This window comes from Rhinopithecus roxellana, chromosome 6, assembly GCF_007565055.1.
Source record: "Rhinopithecus roxellana isolate Shanxi Qingling chromosome 6, ASM756505v1, whole genome shotgun sequence".
NCBI classification, from domain to species: domain Eukaryota; kingdom Metazoa; phylum Chordata; class Mammalia; order Primates; family Cercopithecidae; genus Rhinopithecus; species Rhinopithecus roxellana.
The window spans coordinates 7,882,962-7,904,895 of record NC_044554.1 but is presented as its reverse complement, the minus strand read 5'-3'; the positions used below and the strand labels follow the sequence as shown (position 1 = coordinate 7,904,895).

The following is a 21,934-nucleotide window of genomic DNA, read 5'->3' as shown; positions in this document are numbered from 1 at the left end:
GTTTTTATTAACGATTCAATTTTTATTCACTGATACAGCAATAGTATGAAAAATAATCCACCTACAACTTTAGAAAAGAAAGAAATATTTCCATAAAGGTATAGATTGTCTACCAATCTATGATTCTTCAGTAAGGAAAAATTATAATTCTTTAACAAGAAAAAGGTAAGAATATCCACAATATACTAATAATTTCCAGGGGTAACATCAGAGGGATACTGATGATTTTTCACAAATGCCTCTTATTTGGTGGCAACTAAACCCTGAGACAGAGCCTAAGACATTTAACTGTACTGCTCAATCCCTTGTCTATTAAATGGCAGCATTGGTCAGACCCTAAGCATTAAAGACAGGTATGCAATGCTATTTTGATTTTGAAAAATTCAGTGTTCAAATTAAACCAGGCTATAGGGCCTCAAAGATTTCTGAACACCTTCTGCTGAAGCTACCAACAACTAAGAAACAGTGTACAAATATCCTCTGTCCTCAAAAGAACTGCTTACTCGGCTCCCATTTGAGAACTATAAAATAAAACTCCTAGCTTCCATGCTCTAAAACAGTTTACTCACCAAATCTTTAACAGGGTCCTGGACATGAGTTTCTTTTCATATCTCCCTCCTTTCAGGACAGAAACCATCTCTAATTATTAGTCTACCAAAAATGACATAAATGACTGCATGATCTTCAAGAAGAGAGCCATACGGATACATTGGCTTCTATTATTCAGAGCTACTGCACCAATCATTTAAAAAAAAGAAGTTATTAAACAAGCATCATTTGTAGTTTTACTGGGGTAAACTCAATTTAGTTCTGTTTTTCTTCTTATAAAGATTCATCGTTTGCTGGAACCCAATATGATTCAACCAGCTATGATAGGCTAATATTGATTTCCACATCTTCAATAGTACATTTAAAATCAACAGGCTTTGAAATGTTTAATTTCTAGTGACAAATGGATTTTTTTGCTAATACCAGAAAGTTGTTTTCAATAAATTAGGGTGTTTTGACATTTTACCATACAGTCTTTAGACTCAAAGACAAATTATCATTTAAATATTTTGCAGTAAGAGAAGACTCATGATTCTCTATCTCAGATTACTCTGCAATATCAATACTAGTTAAAGAAAACCTTGTGCTGTACTCACCAGCACAAAATGACTGCGTCATGAGCAGGACACACTTCTTGACAACAGCATTGATCCTCCCCTGCCTGATTCCTCCCTGGAGCCAAGAAGTGATTCTGTTTTCTATGAACACTTCTTGGAATTTTCCTGAACAGTCAGGTCCATGAACTAAACAAAATCCAATTATGTGAAGTGATTTATAAAGCAGATTACATTTCTTTAGCAGGGTAACCATTTGTCTCAGTTTGTCTTGGCCGTCCCAGTTTACGTTAACTCCCTCATGTAATAATGAAATTCATCTTTTCTCACTCTCAAGTGTCCTAGTTTAGATGATAAGTTATATGGTCATCTTCTTCACTAGGGATTAAAAAGAGTCCATTCCCTTACTTCATTGAGGTTGCTAATCACATGAAGCCCGAGATTCCAAAATTCTATAAAGTGGTATTTCACCAAGAGAGAGGAAAAATGATGCTAGACTTCATTTCTGACTGGGCAGAGAAGATCCATGAAACAGAAATACAAGTGTCCCAACAAAAACACTGATGCCTTAACAATTTCAGTTGTGGCCGCCTCACATTGACTTGCTGGAGTTTAGTGCTTTGTGTTCATTTCATGTTTTTCTAAAACAATGCTTCTATTTGAGTCATAACAAATTAGTAAGAAAAAGCAATTAACTAAAAACAATATTTCGGTGGAACTAATGGGTCTAAGTATTAGTAGAATCAGCTTATTTTTACTGTTGGATGTTATAGATAAGCATACCCATTTGGGTCAACATTATGAAAATGACTGCATTCCTAGCTAAGAGATCCAGAGAATCAAGCAATTGCCTTGTGATTTTAATCAACGCTGACATTAAGGTAGAAAGTTCACCCTCCCCCTGCCCCTGAGTCTCAATTTTTACAACATTTATTTGTAAATTCAGCTGAATTCTCTGAAAAAGTACTTCCAGGCTACTTTTTGCCTTGTCTATATAATCATAATGACTGTGAGTATAAATAACATAACTACTTTTATCTGAGTCATTTAAAATAACAAAAGTATCATGCATGTCATAAACAAGGATACAACTCTTTCTACAAGAAGCTAGATATTATTTTCTCAAGAAAAAAACACTTTGACCAGTGGTTTGAGTCAGATTATCCCCCTTTAGTCTATTCTCCAAGCAGTAGAAAGAGTGATTCTTTAAAAATGCCAATCAGATCATACTGCTCCATGCTCACCATCCTTCTAAAATGAATCCGAAGTCCTTTCTAGGACCCACAAGGCTCTGAAAACCTCTCAGATATAATCTTACTTCAGTTTCCCTCCTTCAGTAAAGTCCCAACCATGCTGGCTTCTTGTACTTCCTTGAACTCACATATCCATCTTAGGTTTGCATTTGTTATTCCTTTGGTTTGAACTCTCCCTTCCTCAGACATTAGTATGACTCTTTCCCTGTCGTCCTTAATTTATGAGTCTCTTCAAACATCTTTTTGTTACAGAAGTTTTCAGTGAACATCTTACAGCCCCAGACCTTTACTATCTCTCTCTCTAAGCCCTTTTCTGCTTTATTTTTCTTCATAGCACGTCTTACCCATGACATTGCATTATGTCTTATATATTTGTTTATTGTCTGCTTCTAACCACTAGAATGTAAGCATCATGAGGGCAGGGACACTGTCTCTTGTGTTCATTTATGTCTCTCCAGTATCTAGACCACGTGCTTATTAAATGAATGGCACTAAGGTCTGCGGTCAGTGAACTGATTAAATGAAATTTAACCTGATCACCCAAAAGTAATTTCAAAATTTGTGTTAAAATGTTTTACCCTGTAAATCTGAAGTCCAAAATTTCCCCATTGCACATGACCTTTAAACCAATTTTCTCTAAAACGGTTTTTCATGCTGTGTTGATGAGAGTATAAATGTACACAAACCGCTTGAGAGGAAAATTTGGCAGCATATACTGGAACTAAAAATAACAACCACAGTAACAACAACAACAACAAACTTGATCCAATATTTCCACTTTTAGGTATCTATTCTACAAAAATAAATACACAAGTATACAAAGGTATGTGTGCAAGGATGTTCATCAAGGCATTTTGAGTTTTATAAGCTTGTGTTATTTCCGTAATTTAAAACAAATCTTTAGAAGAAGTTGATTTTCCCCAGACAGTAATGTCAAAGCAACTCTAGGGAGAGCAGATTACAGTTTTATTGAAACGTTTTAAAAGGTAATGCTGAACAAAGTGACTGCTAATTGTAATGCCCCATTCTGGGATGTCTCATCGTATCTGTCAAACCAACAAGCCCTTACCAACAGGTTCCTTGTAAGTACAAGGTATGCAGCAGATGACTGCTCTACCTAGACACAGCTGACAGGACCAGGGAAGGATGCCTACCCCAAAAGCAGTCGATCAACTGGTTGACCAGCCGTCTGTCAGGTGGACAGGTCCCAGATCTAGATCTCAAAGGGCAACACTCAGACTTATCTCAGGTAATTTAGAGATGAGGCACATCCAAGAAGTCAGCAATTGGTCGTGGGGCAAAAGCCAACCAAAACACAGATAGGCAAAGGCAATGTGAAAAGGGGGATGCAAGTGACAGAAAATGGAAGTCCTGCAACACTGTCATTCCCATTCTGCAGTAAAGAGGCTGAGCCTTGGCTCCTACTACCCTACTTCCCCAGATACCCTTAAGTGCTCTTTAAGCTATATTTCACTACATAGCTGCTTTTGCTACCTAAAGGAGTGTAACTACCAGAATATTAAATGGAAGATTAGATTAATCCTTCGATTAGTCCTTCAATGGGTCTAACCTCAAATACTACTGAAACCTACAGTAAGTATAAATAAGTCCTAAAAAATAAGACTGTTTCCTTAATCATTTTATGAAATATCAAATTCTTTCCAAGAAAATATTTTAGTTTAGCTCACCAACTAGGTAATCCAGTAATATCCAGAGGAAAGATGGGACTAAAAAATCCTCATCACAGACCAGAGCACCTTGCCTGCCGCAAGTCAGGGGACCAGTAGACTAATGGCTTTTAGTAGTCGACAGCATATTTTTATAATTTTTTAATATACTCTGGCATTTTAAAAAAATGAGTCACAGAGAAAAGAAGTATGTGCATCAGTAAATAATATTCTATTCCCTAAATACCCCTTAACATTTGATACTGTTAGAAAATCATTATAGGAATATATGTATTCAATTATTAATATAAAATCCAGGAAGCCAAGGATCTTCAGATGCCAAAGTTTCAAAGGGAAAGAAGTTTTTAATTTTCTTTAAAAACATCAAACACCGAAAAATGACTATTTTTTGAATCAATTATCAAATAGATTTAAAGCCCACACAGTTGGAAGGTCCTTTATTTATGTTTTTCATTGTTCCATGATAGAGGTGTATCAAAGGGGGACAGAGAGAGCCATATGACCCTGGTGTCAATTCGCAGACTTTGCACGTGGACTGCAGCAGTGGAAAGAGAGGGTGTAGACCTTTTACATTATCCAACTCCTGTTCCCTCGACTCCCAGCCTTGCATCACTAACCCTTGCTCTGGCTCTGGTTCTGCTGTAAACCCAATATTTACATGTGCTGAGGAAAGCAACTTGTACTTTTTCCTCAGAAAGGTCTGTTGTAGGATTTCTGATTACACAAAGCTTTTTATGTCTGATTAAGCTTTGCAGTTTCACATTGTTGACTGTTCAGCTAGTGACCAATAATGACCCTGAGTTAAAAGCTGTGCTGTCTTTGGATTATAATATAAAATGGATCCCTTGGTATTCCTAATCCTGTTAGATTGCTTTATGTAGATGAAATTTTTGCCTGCTTTGGTGCCACATTCTTTTGGGTTTTAAAAATAGCTTTATTAAGATACAATTCATATAACATAGAATTTATACATTTAAAATGTACAACTCAATGTTTTTAGTATAGTATATTCATAGAGTTGTGTAATCATCACCACACTCTAATTTTAGGACATTTTCATACTCCCCCAAAACAATAAAAACCTTACACTCATTAGCAGTAACTCTCACTCCCCCTCTTCCATGCCTCTGGGAATCACTAATCTATTTCTGTTTCTAGAAATCTGCCTATTCTGGACCTTTCATATAAATGGAATCATACATGTGTGGTCTTCTGTGACTGGCTTCCTTCGCTTAGGATAATGTTTTCAAGGGTTGCTGACATTCTTTGAATGGGATTTGCATCATATCTATACACTGTTTTTCAAATTCTAAAAGTGTATTTTGGATATTTGTGATGTATATCAAATGGCTTTCTATATGTACTGCTCTTCCCAGTTTCTGCCACAAAGCAAAAGGCTGGATAGGCTCTTGAAAAAAAAAAAAAAAAAGTCACCAAGTTCTTCTAGTTTAGAACATATATTCCATAAGAAATGAATACATTCTATAAGAAATGATAACTAAGTTATTTTATACTAATAGACTTAGCCCTGACTAAATCATAGCATTACATATCCTCCCCCAAATGCTCACTCCATTAAAATAATCAAAATCAAAAAACCTCTTATAACTCAAATTATAAACAACCCAATACAAAATGTGCAAATAATCTGAATAGTTATTTCACCCAAAAAGAGACATGAATGGAAAGTATGCACATGAACAGATACTCAATATCACTAGCCTTCAGAGAAATGCAATTCAAAATCACAATGAGATTCTATTTCTCACCCACTAGAATGGCTATAATAAAAAAATATTCACAATACCAAGTGCTGGCAAGGATGTAAAAAAACTAGATTCCTTATGCATTGCTGGCAGAACATGAAATGATATAGTCACTTTCTAAAATAGTTTGGCAGTTTCTTAAAATGTTAAACATGAACCTACCATAACACTCAGCATCCCACAGATACAGTTGTCCCTCTGTATTTGTGGGAGATTCGTTCCCACAAATATAGATACCAAAATCCCCCCACAAATACCAAAATTCACAGATGCTCAAGTTTCTTACATAAAATGATGTAGTATTTGCCTATAACTATGCACAGCTCCCATATCCTTTAAATTATCTGTAGGTTACTTATTCCTAACACAATATAAATACTATGTAAATATTTGTTTTACCACATTGTTCAGGGAACAATGATAAGAAAGTCTGTATTTTTTTTTTTTTTTTTTTCAGTACAGACACAACGATCCTTTGTTTTTTCTCTCTCTGGATATTTTCCATCTTCAGCTGGTTGAAACCAGGGATGCAGAACCCATGGATACAGAGGGCCAACTGTATACCCAGTAGAAACAAGAATATATTTCCACCGAAAGACCCAGATGTTCATACAATATGTGTAACATCTGGTATAACCAGATGTTATATCAATACCTATAGAATTACTCATAATATCCCTACACTGGAAACAATCCTAATATGCATCAAGTTGTGAATGGATAAACAAAATGTGGTAAATATATAAAATAGATTCTACTCAGGAATAAAAATAAACTCTAATAACATGCACAATATAGAGAAACCTAAAAATCATTGTTAGCAACAACAACAAAAAAACACAGACACCAAAGACTGTATGTTGTATAATTCCATTTAAATAAAATTTCTGGAGAAGGCTAAACTCTAGAGACTGAAATCAGACCTGTGGCTGTCTGGGGTTGGGAGTTAAAGCAGGAGTTTAGTGCAAATGGACAAGAGAGAACTTTTGAGGGTAACAGGTAAGAGAAGTGTTAAAAACTAGATTGTTGTGGGGGTTGTACAATTGTATAAATTTATACTAGAACTCATTGAACTGTATATTTTAAATGGGTGAATTGTATGGTAAATAAATTATACCTCAATAAATTTTTAAAAGAGCTTCATTGATATCATGTAGGCTACTAATGAGCACTCAGTCCTGACGTGGAAATTGTTGCTATGAATTTCTACATCAATAAGTTCTCAAATTGTTTGGTATCAGGACTCCTTCACATTTTAGAAAATAATTGAGAATCTCAAAACACTTTTATTTATGTGACTACTATTTACCAGTAATTACCACATTAGAAATTAAAATAGAAAATTGTTTTAAAATTTCATTTACTGATTCAATTTAAAATACCAATAATAAACCCTTATGTTAACAAAAAGAATAGAATTTAAATAAAAATTACAGTTCTTTTCCAAAAGCAAACAATAAATAGTAAAAATAATGATTTTTAAAAATATTTTTGCAAATATTTTTAGTTTCTGGCTTAATAGAAAAAAGCTGAATTCTCATATCTGCTCCTGCATTCAATCAATTCCAATATTACGCATCTGGAAAACTCCACCGTACACTCACAAGAGAATGAGAGTGAAAAAAGGCAAGTAACACTTTAGTATTATTAGGAAAGTAGTTTTAATCTCATAGACCCCCAAAGGGTCTTGGGGATCCCCTGGGATCCTCTGGCCATGCTGTGAGAAGTGCTGGCCTAAAATCTGCTCTAAAACTGATTGAGGTTCATTGTAGTGAGATTAATTAAAACATACTATTATTAATACAAATACTTTAGGATCAAGTTTTTTTTTAAGAAAACAGGGTCAGAAAACTTCCTGAATGTAGTACTCAAAGCATTTTGGTTACCACATTGTATAGGCCTGGCTACAACTTCTTTAAAGAAAACGATCATAATGAGACATATCATGCCACACAGTATTTACTTGCTGAATGTCAACAATTTTTCTTGATTTATCAGCAAGTACAATAAATGCAACAATACTAAAGGTTGCTTTAGTACACTTGATTGTTACAATCTTATCATCTAAAGCTTTCATTCTTGTCACTGATTCAGAAGTTTCTGTTTCATATCCTTTTCAGTTTTCTCCCATCTCTATGAGTACAAAAGAGTCCTCTTAGTTTCTGCATTTGCTTCTAAAATAATTAAATGTTCTTGAATTTTTTTAAATGAATCTTAACATCATAATCTTAAAATAGTCATGCTAATTTTAATATCTGATCAATAATGATTTAATGATCATTTTAGAATATACTGTTAATTTAAATTAATATTTATCCTATACTTCACAAATTAAAGAATAACAATATGATCGGTAAGTTTATGTATTCCTTACAACCTGAAAGGTTAATGATGCTCACTAAAGATGTACCAGCTCATTTGGAATGTCTCCAAAACTTTGGTCCTCTTTGACTTCAGATGTATTTCCCAAGTCATGTAGATAACAGAACTCTAGATATTTAAAATTTGAACTCAGAAACAATGGTAAATACTTACCTGACAATATCGCCTTCAAGAGCAATCACTCTCTTAATGATCTTCTGTTCTGGGTTTTTAGGTGACCTAGAACAAGAAGATAATGTTATATAATCAGTTACGTCTATGTTGTTTTAGGAAGATGAAAAGAAATTCTACAACAAAATAGGCTATATTAAAGTCTTTACAGATTCCATTGCACTCCATGACATGACATCAGTCTCACTTAGGGTTTGGCTCTGTGTCCCCACCCAAGTCTAATTTTGAATGGTAATCCCCATGTGTAGAGGGAGGGGACCTGGTGGGAGGTGACTGGATTATGGGATTGGTTTCCCTCAATGGTGTATGAGTGTGGCACTTTCGCTTCGCTTTGCTCGCTCTCTCTCCTGCCGTCATGAGAAGATGTGCCTCACTTCCCCATATTCTTTTGCTATGATTGCAAGTTTTCTGAGGCCTTCGCAGCCATGTGGAACTAAGTCAATTAAACCTCTTTTTTTTATAAATTATCCAGTCTCAGGTAATATCTTTATAGCAGTGTGAGAACTGACTAACACAAGTACTTAGAGGAAAGAGGATTAGTACATAAGAAAATGCTTACATATTTCTTTATAACGATAACATACTTTAGTTTTTTTAAAATTGCATTTAAAATTAAGAAAGGAGTTTTATTTAAATCCCATAAAAACACTGAAGATGCGAGGCATTTTCTTTAAAAAATAAAGAATTAGAGAACTCTTTGAAACTACATTTGGGTTTAGCCATTTGATGATTATGGAATTCAGAGTGCTAAAACAGGGCTACTGACAATTAAAATAAACAGACAGGTTTTGATATACTTAATACAGACATCATTTATTTCAAGCTACTTGATTATGGTAAATTTTCACTTACAGTAATACTATTTACTCCAAATAAATCTCTGCCTCTCCTGGTATATATACCCTATGCACTTCCTTTCCACACTGTGATAGGATTCATCTATGAGGTCAATAGTTTATGGTAAAACTGATGGTGCATCACTTTTGAGATTATGTTATAAAACAGACTTACAGGCTCTCCCTCTTTCTCTCCTTCTCCCTCTCCCCTCCTTCCTTCCTCTTTCTATTTTTTCCTCTCAAGTCTCTTTCATGGATCACTCTAGAAGTCTGGTCTGTCCTGAGCAGCCTAAGGAGAGACTCATGTGGTGAAGAAGGAAGTTCGGCTAACAGTCACATTAGTGAGCTTCAAAGCAGTTACTTCAGTCAAGTCTTCAGAGACTGTGGCTCTGGTCAACAGCTTGACTGCAAATTTGTGAGAGACCCTGAGTCAGGACCACACAGCTAAGATGCTTCTGGTTTCCTCACCCTCAGAAAATATGTGATATAACAAACGTTTGTTGTTTTAAGATGCTAGACATTGGGGTAATTAGTCATGCAGCAATGGGTAACTCTATCTTAATATGGTCAATTTCCTGCCAATAACATTTTAAGGCTTTTAACAGACCCAGTTCAAGAAACATCTTATATATCACATAAATGATCATTTAATATGTGTTTCAAAATCACGCATAGATAAAAATATTTTAAATTCAAGTCACATTTTGAATTGAAGTACTTTTTAAAAGGAATGTAAATGCACAAAAGCTGAAAAGATCAAATATATTCAAACTGTACATTTCATCAAAGGAAATGTGCACTTTCGATAAGATTTATATTTCACAATGTCTTGCAGAGAACATGAAATCATGTAAGCTAGTTGCATTTATATGTAACAATTAGTTTCACAGTTTTTCACTAACTTAATTTTTTTATTTTAAAATGAAATTTGATCAGGGTTTTGATTGGCCTCGTCCCTTTATTAAATCAAGTAAATATTATGTTTCTACAACGTTTATGTCATTAATGTACAGCTGAAGTGAGGGTTATGTGCACATTCAAGCTAATGAAATTAAGGTACTCTCTGCAGGGCTACTTATAGACCTTTTAGACAAGTGCCCCTCCCATGTCTCCTATTTTAAAAACTAGGAAAGCATAAAATATTATTCAGCCTCAGTGGTCATCAAATAATTGCATATTATAATAATGGGATATTAAAACACTTCCTTACTATGTTGACAAAGATATATTACTACTAATAACAATAAATTGTTGTTGGGGGATTAGGGACATTGATATTCTACATATAAACTATTTGGTCACATAACATGCCTTTCTATAAGACAATATCAAGATTTTATATTCTTTTAAACATAATAATGATACTTCTGGAAATTTACCCTAACGAGATGATTATGAATGTATGCAAAATTTTGGCTACATGGATAGTTAAAGCATTACTGTCTACTTTAAAAAAGAGAAAAATTCAACAAGAGCAGACAGGTTAAATAAACCATAGTCCACTCACATAATAAAATACTTTACAGTCATTAAAAATAATGTTAGAGAAGAATATTTAGTGATATGGAACTATCAACAGAATGTATGGATTGAAATTGTATGTTAGAAAATATTTTTTGTGGCATGACTTCACATCTGTAATAGCAGAAAGAGAAATATGCATTCACTTTTACTGGGAACTGATCAAGAAGATTCTAAAACAAAAGGAAAAGGAAAAGTTCTGTGTGGATAAAAGCTTTCATACCCAGATTTTTGGTCCAGATTATTGGGATATCCTTTAGTGGATGACAACTATTTGTGTTATATGACATTACCCAAGAAGAAATGCTCCAAGATAGGGGATAAGACCTGAACTAATTATCAAATTTACTGCCTAATATTGAGGTGAGATTAGCATTAATGAAATAATATAAAAAGCAACCCGTATCAGCGTAAAAAATATTTTATGCCAACAATGTTTAAGCTTTTGAGATTCTTGAAAGGTATTCTATATTTTAAAATAATCTATATTTTAAGATCATGAGGCAAAATAGAGTATGCAAAGGGAGCTATCTATATAATTAAAGTCTTACGAATTACTACTTCAAATATGTCTATAAATTTTAATGTAATATTAAACTCATGAATCTAATCAAATAATTTCAAAATGAAAAAAGCTATTATTTAACATTAATTCCATTACTGCTTAAAATCTATATCTATATTTTAATCATTAGGCTGTTGAATGCATTACTTTGATGTAAGTAGAAGTGGTCAGAAAGTTATTACAGATTCACATCCTGAAACTTATTAAACTTCTCTTTGTCTTAATTTTCTTGGCCACTTGCCTATCTCCTAGAAAATGTGAAGAATAACAAGTGAAGCATTATGCTTTACTTGAGGAATACAATGTATGCTCCCCAATAAATGCTAAAATTTACATTTAAATTTATAAGTTTAGTGTTTTCATAATAAGCAATGTTTTACAATATTTATTTCTGGGATGTGGATTTTAAACATTCTGTTTTATGCTTATGATTCCATTGGGCAAGATTTCTCCAGAGACTTGGACGAGGAGCCTAAAATTGTTTCTTTACTGCATGAGTCTTAGCAGCTCTGTGTGGTATGGCAGAGAATGTCTCTAACCAGAATGGTTGCAGGTCAAGGAGTGGGGTCTAATGTAGATATAATACAATTTCCAGTCTCTCTCACTAATTTTGTGTTCTTTTATGTTCCCAAAAGGTTATAATTTTCACCCTGTTGGGAGCACTTGAAAGCTACTTTGGCATACTCAAGAGACCCCTCTTGCATTGTGGGGATGGAGAGATTAGCATATGTCCCACCTTCTCTTTTCCTGACCACCTCCACCCTGATCCTGGTGTCACACAGATACCTTAACCCTGGGTCTAAGCATTCTCTTCTCCCATTTATGATAAAATTGTAAAACCTCCCTCTGTGACTTGGGTAGATTTTTATATTCATACGGTTCAGAATTGGCCCAGATTATCACAGAATTAGAAGTAACCTTAGCCACAATCTAATGCAATCACTGACCCCTTAAAAATACCCCCAGGTACTGGACACTATTTGCATTGCATATATCCCAGTGAGGTCTAAATCTAATGCTTTATTATTGAGATGAAAGGAAAAACTAATATTCTAGGGATGCCTCCTATTACAAGAGGATGTTTTTCACTATCCTAAAGGACAAAGTATGCATTAAGCCACATAACTTTACATCATTATAATTTAAAAAGTGTATGTTTTTCTATTCTTTTATCATGAAAATAAGTAGAACGAAAAGTCCACTCAACACAATGATAAAAAGTATTATCAAATGATACCTTATCACTTCCTTTCCCTGTTACATTTGAAAAATGTTGCCAGAGTTTAGCGTGGTTTCCACAGTGGCTAGAACTAAAAGGCTTCGGAGTATATCTAGCTCTTCCTCTGCTACTTTTAATCTTTCTCATTCTCTATTACCCACATTTTCCACTGGGTGACCATGTGATGGTCCTCCTGTGCCCTGCAAATCCATGGACTGGAGAAAAATGGAAACACAGTCTTGCTGTTACTAGTTCTCTCTGCTGTAAGTGAACTGCTCCCTCTAGGCAAGCTACATAACCTATCTGGGTCTCATTTTCAGGAAGATAAGATTAGATCAGAAATCCTAAACCAGTAGTCAGACCATCAAATCTGGCTTATAGAAATCTTTTATTTGATTCATGCATTTAAAAAAAAAATCTTGAGCTAGCTAAGCAAATAGGAGACGTCATATAAATTTATTTCTCTTGAAAAAAATAGGTAGATCTGGCAACCCAAGTAGCACATTCTTGCATGAGAAAAGTCCACTGGAGGCTGGGTGCAGTGGCACATGCCTGTAATCCCAGCAGTTTGGAAGAATAAGGAGGATGGATGGCTTGAGCCAAGAAGTTTGAGACCAGCCTTGGGCAACATGGTGAAACCCTGTCTCTGCAAAAAATACAAAATTACCCAGGCATGCTGACATGCATCTGTAGTCCCAGTTACTGAGGAGGCTGAGTTAGGTGGATTGTTTGAGTCCAGAGAGTGGAGGCCGCAGTGAGCCATGTTGACGCCAATGCACTCCAGCTTGAGCAACAGAGTGAGACCCTGTCTCCAAAAAAAGTCCACTGGAACTGAGAAGCAGATGATTTGCCAGTCCCGCCAGCTTGTTTCACAAACGTGTAGTACCTAAGGGCATGAGTCTAGAAATCTTGAAAAATTTTCCTAGCTAGAGCATCATATAAATAGTGAGAGAAAACGCATAAAACCTCTAGCAGGAATTCTAGCATATTGTAGGTACTCAGTAAATTTTAGACATCCCTTCCTATAATAAATTCATAAAGGAGATCAATTAACTGGGTCTAAGACAAGAGTTCCAATCCTTTTTGAAGACTTACATGGATAGACTATTTTTTAAACCCTCTAATAAAACAATTTTCAGGTTCTGTTGCATTGGAGAACAAGAAAAGCATTGTAAAGGTTTGGTCAAATTTTATTACATAATTAGCTAAAGAAACACCAAAACTAAATATAACTGAATCCATATTGAAAAGCACAGGTTTATTTTAAATTAGGTAGGTATTATCTGTAAAATCAAGATAGAAATGAATAATTTTTAGTTTTGGATTCTGTACACTTGCTTCACTATCAGTAGTGTGAACTTTGTACATATTGCCCCATTTTTAATGATTCATTTTTAAAAATCAATACAGTTTCATTAGTTAGTACTCTCAAAATTTTTATGTAAGTCAGTAGTATTTCAGCTACCTTTATCCCCTTGTTGACTTCTCTTTGTATCATGTAAATCTTCTAAAATTAAAAAAAGAAACTATAGACTTTAGTTGCTCTTTGGATTCATGAAATCCTCTCAAGCACAGAGCTTATAACTTCAGATGTAGTTTCAGAAAATGATATATGTATATACAATTCCTAACAATCACTTTTACCCTGATATCCCAGAGAATGCTCCCAACCAAGAGCCTCATTACTGGCAAAATGACGTACAGATGAGGTGGCAAGAACCCATGTTAATATTTCAAATTTGTCTTACTTTCTAGAAGGGGAAGGAAAGATCGTGGGAAGGGAACCCTCAGGCAGGGGAAGAAGATTTTTATGTGTATAGAAAACTTTAATAAAAATAGAGTCAAATTTCAAGCTATGCGACTTACACAGTCTCGTTTTGTGGGGTGGGGATGGAATAAGAAAGGATGGTTTATCTACATTGGCCATTCTCTCAGAGCATACCCTACCTGACTCAGGCTGCTAAGCAGCAATAGAATCTTTCAGGACACTGGAGAGATTCCAGTTGGGTTTCTAGTGACCTAGGAATGCAGCAGCAGAAACATCACCTTTATGTTTCAGATTTATCTTCTACCGATTCCTTACGCAGGAAAATGTATTTTAACAGTACTGATGAAACAAAACAAGAATGAACTTTAAAGAATTGAACTGCTGTTTATTGATAAAAAGTGTTCTTGGTTAAATGTAAGAGTTATTTCACTTTCACCAAATGTGATTAGGAAAAATTTAATAAGCAAATAGTGACAACTGGTCTTATTAGTGAATCAGCCTTGATTATGTAAAATTAATTAAATTTGTATTTATGACTCTAACTTCTATAATTGAAAAGAGCTGTGTAATTGAGTATTTTTGATCCTGAAAAACAAATGCCTTCATGTAACTATGAAAAATTTAAGGAATTTAGTATAATCATAACAATAAATTAATTTCCAACAATGTTTGTTAACTAAAGCATTTCAAAACACAGATCGTGCAATCTTCAGGTATTTAATATAATTATAATTTACCTAGATGTCTAGAATAATTTATATGTAAATGAATATATACAGCACAGAAACAATATATAGCACATATGTAAAATGTGTGTGTGTGTGTGCGCGCCCATGTATTCTACTGTGTAATATGGAGTTATGGCTTTTAAAGGAATTTTGATCTATAAAGAAACTTCTGGTCATGAAAATTATATTCCCTATTATGTAAACCTTGATTTTAATATATTGAATATGCTTAAAGTAGAACATATCTGTGGAAATGAAGGACATGAATGCTAACATAAATTTACATACTGACTATTCTTTCAATACAGATTCCCAAATGCAGACCTTCATATAGAAGCACCACCGTTCTGTTCCCAAAGATGGACATGCACTCAGAAACATTCTTCCCCCTTAGTCAAGCTAGGTTTTAACCCCCTATCCAAACTATCTCACTGAGTATGGCTTTGAATGGAATACCCCTTAAGGTCGTGGAATCAAACAAAATTAACTGCTCTTCAAAGGAATACATCCATCAATCTAGACTCACAACCCTGACACTTCAGTTAAGCTAACCAGCTTTAGACGTTTGGTTTCCGTCAGGTTGGGAAATAGTATCACACATTTTTGGTAGGTTTGAAGGATATTCATACCACAAAACACCCTGAAAGAGCAAGCTATTTGTATTTTCTACATCAGACCATATCCATTGCCATCAATATGACACAGAGAAGGCAAACCAACTGAATTGCAGAATGAATACTAGTCTACAAGGACTGAGGTTAGGATCTTTAAGTCATTGTCCATGCAAAATATTAGAAGTACCTGTAGCCACCTAGAGAATATTATTGGAAGAATGGCACAAGGGTCAGCTTGTGCCCAACACAGCTTACTCGCCAGTTTCCCATGATGTTGGTGATATTGTAGGGTATGAGATGCCTAGCTTAGGGTAGAAAGCATCTTGGTAAAAGTGAAGAAAGTGAGCACAAAGCTAGTCTTGAGCATTTTACCTAGAGCATTTTATGGTTACCCTATGATACTTTTTCAGGGACAAGAAAGACACAGATGTGAATGGAGACACTTCAGTGGTTGCCAGCACTGGGGATTGTAAGTAAAGGAACCTTTACAGCCGAGAACCAGACAGGCTGACATGCCATCCCATGGATGCCAGCAAAGAAAGGTGTCCATCAAGGTGCAGGGTCCCTCCCCTGATGCCATCACACTATAAATTTCTGGAGCTTAGATGTTGTTCTGACAAGATGAAGAATTATAAACAGACTTAATTTGTCTTGAATTGCCTCAGAAAGCTCTTACGTTTACTCTGAATTGAAAAGCATTGTTTGCAATAGGACACTTAAGACTTGCTTGCAATAGGACACTTAAAATCAGCAACGGCAAAATAAAGTTATATATTTTTGCATACCTGATTTTTATGGCCTGAAAATTTGTATCCATTCCATTGTCTTTACTCTATTGCATATATCTTTTGGTTAATATGCTTTCTAGTGACAATTGAGATATGCATTATTAATGTTTAAACTGTGCTACTGGATTCAAAATTTCCTAGTAAAACTGAGTTAGGTGTACGTGCGGGAAGAGGTGAGATGCCACATAATCAATGATACTATTCTAATTTCTCAAAAATGCTCACTCTCCTGGAGAATGTTGACAGTGTGGAGGTTAGAACACAAGTAGAATATGAAGTATCCTGACACATTTCTGTTCTAACCTTGTTGAACTTATTAATTCTTGAAATACAATGCTATTGTTTTGCAGAAGAGCTCTCAGGCACCAGTAACAACGTACAATTTACTCCTTTGAAAAGGTCAACTTTATGCCCCCAATTGTAGACTGTAATAGTATTAGCAAATTGTTTCCAGAAAAAAAAACACATGATGCTTGGGATTTTACAAAATCAACTCAACTGACCACCTCTAAAAACAGCATTATCATGTATTTGCTCAGCTTGACAGCCACTTATTCAGCTAGCTCCAGTTGCTATATTATCAGAAAATTTTTCTATTTATTTCATTTTCTGCTATTTATATTGTAATAACTTGTACTATGATAGTTTGTCAATGCTTTAAGTTAAATAATACTAAAATTAAATTAAATGTCTAACTCCTATTCTTAATGTTATGCATATGTTTCTAGGTCTTCCAGTATTACCTTTTTCCTTTCTGCTGGATAAATTACATGGAGCTATAGAGAGGGGGAAAGAGCTAGAGAAAAGGCTTAATTTGGAAAGGATTTTTGGTAGCTGAGAATAAGTGTCTTTTGGAGAAAGGAGGCAAGTTAAGAAAGGCAACATTTAGGTCAGGGGTGAAAAAAGACTGTGAGAGATCGTAAGGGAACTTTGGCAACAATAGAAGAAAAAAAGGGGAGATTTATTTCCAGGACGAACAGAAGTTACCTCATTAGGGTAAACCAAGCCAGAGAGGTACAGAGCAGTGAGTAGACAGAAAAACACAGCCAGGTGAGTAAGAAGAGAGAGTGCTGCCTATGGATTCCACAAAGAGAGCACAGAAGCACTGACTTAGAGAAGACAGATCTTCAAAGTTGCTATGTTAGGATTCTACTCATTTAACAGACGCCTCACAATGAGGGAAAGTTTGGTTATAATGCTGTTATTCACTCTTCCTATGTTTGTCCTTTCCCTTGTTAGGTTAGCCTGAAAAACTTTTAATGTTTGTAAGAAAATGCAGAGGTCAAAATATTCCCAGTCAATAGAATAGAATGATGGTTGCCAGAGATGGTTGGTGGAGGTTGGGGACAGAAATGGGGAGTGGCTGGTCAAAGGATAGATCTATTGTACAGTGTAGTGACTCTAGTCAATAATAATGTATTATGTACTTGAAAATTGCTAAGAAAGTAGATCTTCAATGTTCTCACCATACACACACAAAAAGATAAATATATGAGGACATGGCTATGTTAATTATCTAGATTTAATCATCTCACAAGGTGTGCATATGTCAAATCACATTTTATACTGTAAATACATACAATTTTTATTTGTCAGTCATATCTTAATAAATCTGGGGAAGAATTCCTAGTTGCCCATGTTCTACACATAGAACACCAAAGAAATCACTTTCCAAAAATCACAACCATATCTCAACCTGTAATGCATCCTTTCAAGAAGCTAAAGATTCTGACCTGCTATTTTTAGTTGAGTGTACACAGTCAGCAATAACTATAAAATTTATTGAGGCATGTGTTTTTCATAAAAACACTGAGTATGTTGAGGCTGCAATTTCTCCGAAGATTTACCTTTTTCTATTATTCTTTAGCACACACATCCTGTAGCCACTTTTTTTCTAGTTCATAAAATCTTACTCCGAATAATTAGGTACCCGTTTAAAATGGAAACAGACCATGTCTGCCCATAGGTGTTGTTCCTTGCAGGAAGCTGCTTTGATTCTAGGTTGAAAGACATTGATTAATGTGAGAAGGCTCGCCTGCTTTTCAGAGCATCGGTCCCCTAATTCTGTACACACACAAAATGGACTCTAATCTCTACAGCTGTCATATTGATGCTCCTTGTGAGTTGTACACTTCACCGACTCTGAACCCATCATTCCACAGCTCAAACATGACCAACAGCTTTCTTCAAAGAAAGAGTGGGAGAGATTATTAAGTCAAAATGGGACCAAACCCTCATCTTCATGTGTGGACGAAATTTAAATGGGTCCTGATAGCTATGTGGTTCCCACAGCTGAAGCTTAATAAGTCTCTCCCAGACACAGGTATAAGAACAATTAATAGTCCTCAAATACCTCTACAATTGAGTAAAATAAGGCCAAGTAGAATTAATGGAATTAATCTTTAACTGGTCTTAAATGCCTTTGGGTTAAATGTAAGAAGGAGGCTTTGATTTAAATACAAGTAACTTCTCAGAAACATATGCTCACCACCCACCATTCTTCATCTGAATGGCACAAACTCAGGAATTTCGTTTCACTCTAACATGGGAGCTTTGCCAAGAGACATGGGCACAAACATCAGTGATTAAGAAAGAGCTCCAGTATGAAATATGTGGGATCTAATCCGCATTAGAGTGGGTTTGTAGGCAAGAGCACCATACTTTGGAATGACCACATGGATAGATATTTTGATTTATGTAACAGTGTTAAATTCCATTTAAAACTTTTAAATAGTCTAACCGTATTACCTCAAATAAAATGCCTTTCTGAAAAAGATATGAAATCAAGTAAATACTTCTCACAAAATCCTCTGATTCAGTTTCGTTTTAAAATATAGAGCCCCAAAGCCTTACTGATGCATACTATGTCTCTCCCACCCTTTATCAGTTCTTTCTCACCGCTGCCATCTGTTTGCCGTGCTTTTTCCAGCACAATGCCCATCCCTCCAGGCTGTTCACTGGCACTCAGATGTCTTCCTCTAATTCTTTACATCCCCATCCAAGAAATGTTCCAGGTCTTTTCCTATTCTTCCTCCCAAAGATTTTATTCAGCACCACCCTCTGTGTATTTTGGACACTTCTTCTCAGATATTATTTGTCAATTAGAAAATATGCAAGTTTGCTTTTGGCCTTCTATTTTAAACACAATTATTTACTGCTATCTTGTTTTATGTTACACACAGGAGAAAAATTTTGTAAACATGTCATCTTTTACAATTGTAATTCCTTAAGTCCTTATAATTCCAGTCTTTAAAAATGTAAATGCAATGTCCAGTGAAGTCCTATGATAAATATGTAGATAATTCAAATGTTTCCAGAAGCATCCTATTTCATTTTTGTTAACTTTTAATATATATGAGCCTATCTATTCATAGTTACACTGATCTAATAACATGAACATTATCCTACCGTATAATTCTTAGTTATAGTTTAAAAACAGATATATAACATGAGTTTAAATAATAAAAGGAAAAGAAAGGAAAGTCAAAATCATAACTCTATAGAGATAATAAGACAAAAGGTATGGTAAATGACCATTTGAATCTCTTACAGTCTCTTTCAAGCTATTTTACTACCCTTCTAAATTAATATCTCATTTGAAATAGTTCCCAAAATTTCAGTCTAGTCACTTTCAAGTCAAAGACTCAGCTGTTAGAATGCAGACTGTATCATGGCTGTGGCTATGTATACTTGACCTCCTGCCTGTTAACAAAGAGACTCAATTAATTATTTGCTGTTTTGAATGGCTATTTCATTTCACCTCCACCTTTCTTTAAGTGTTGAAAGGCTCAATTGCTTTATCACCTTAACCATGGGTTAAGGTTCCATGGGTCCAATTCCTACTTTAAGTAGGAAAGCAGCTATAGTCTCAAACTAAAACCACAAAATGAACTTCTCGCTACTAAGATGACTACATAACATTTCTGTGAAGTCTGTGTTGTGGTTTATTACATCCAGTTAGCAATTCTGCCACCAAATAGCAAGCTTGACTCTACTTTCAAATAAATGCCAAATGACTTTTCTCTTTCCCTCCTTCCTTCCCTTCCTTTCTTTCTCTCTCTCTCCTTTTCCTTCTCTTCCTCTTTCCCTTTCCTTTCTTTTTCCTTCTACCTTGCTTTCTTCCTTAGAACTTTCTTCATAAGAATATTTAAATAGTTAAAGATAGTACAGATAGATTAAGCCACTTTTAGGCCCAGTAATTTAACAACTTTTTGCATTAGTTTACGAGCTGTTAAATTCATAGCTAATTGTATTCATACTGGGAAATTTAATTGTTCCAGTAAAATGTGAAAGTTCCATAAACCAATTTTGTGTGGAAAGTAAAGGAAATCTAATTGTTTCATCTGTTGTGTATTTTAATTGCTCCTCACGTAAAACTAGGTAACAAAATGAAAGCAATAATATTTTATTTAAAATGCCCAGGAAATTCCACAAATAATTCACAGAATTTCCTTGAAAGCAAGCACAATTTTAAAAAGTCTGAGGCATAACAGGTATTCAGAATAAGGCACTAGAAAGCTGAAAAATAACAATATTAGTCCACTTTTTAGTCTCATATTCACTGTTTCAGTGTTTTCTTTTTAGGATGATGGACCGTGCCACTTGTTAGTATATTTGAAGTCTTTTATTCCGAATACTTTAACTCTGACTTAATTATGTTAATATTTTAAAAGCGTGAAACAATTTTGCTATATTTTACAATAAGAAAGGTATGCCATAAACAAATGAATATTTCTCAAAAAGGCATAAATTGGATTGTTGGGACTGAGACCAGGACTATGATTGGGAATCTATCCATCTATTAATCACAATAATACATTGTAATTCCTTGTGGTGCCCATTACTATTTGCAATGTGGTTTCACTTAAAGAAAAATCAATACAAAGAAACAGGTAAGTAACAGGAAAGAAAAACTGATGGTGACATTTTAAAATTATTTTCACCTTCAAAAAGGCTGTGTATCCACAATACATTTTAAAATGAGATAAAAAGATCAAACAATTAATTGCTTAAAAAATAAATCCTGTTAAAATAAGTTTATCATCTACACTAAACATTCTGAATTTTTATCTGAGAAAGAAAAAAGTATTTAACCCCAGTTTGAAGAGATTAATGATTAACATAAAGTCCCTAATAGAACCTCCAGTTAATTTTCTAACCCTTTGACCTCTAAAATTATTTCATAAACCTTTCAGAGTTGTATACCAAAAACACGAAGCCCTGTTTAATAAAAATAGAAAAAGCTATAATCCTGCTCAATTCATGTTTTGTGTGACCTTTAAAATATTAGAAATATACAAATATACTTTTTAGTAATTCTTATTAGAAATTTACATTATTTATGGGATGAACTATATAGAAAATTAAGGAGGTTTGGGTTTAATTGTTAACATTTTAAGGTTGACACTTGGTATTACAGTTAGAGATAATCATGATTTGAACCAACCATGTTCCATAAGGTGTTCTTCTTGAACTTCATATATTTTACATACAACTTTTCTAGGAATATATGTACAACATGAATAGCCACAT

General features: G+C 34.5%; 1 protein-coding gene across 12 annotated transcripts in view; it reads right to left on the bottom strand.

Annotated features, from left to right (window-relative positions):
• IMMP2L (inner mitochondrial membrane peptidase subunit 2) overlaps nucleotides 1-21,934 on the bottom strand; it is a 913,124-nt gene that overhangs the window by 293,898 nt on the left and 597,292 nt on the right. For 11 of the 12 annotated variants that reach the window (XM_030932891.1, XM_030932903.1, XM_030932893.1 and 8 more), the window contains one exon: nucleotides 8,346-8,411. In XM_030932891.1, the coding sequence (XP_030788751.1) occupies nucleotides 8,346-8,411 (66 nt within the window). Of the gene's footprint in view, nucleotides 1-7,157; nucleotides 7,944-8,345; nucleotides 8,412-21,934 lie in introns of those variants that run through there. The other variant, XM_030932902.1, reaches the window with a different exon arrangement.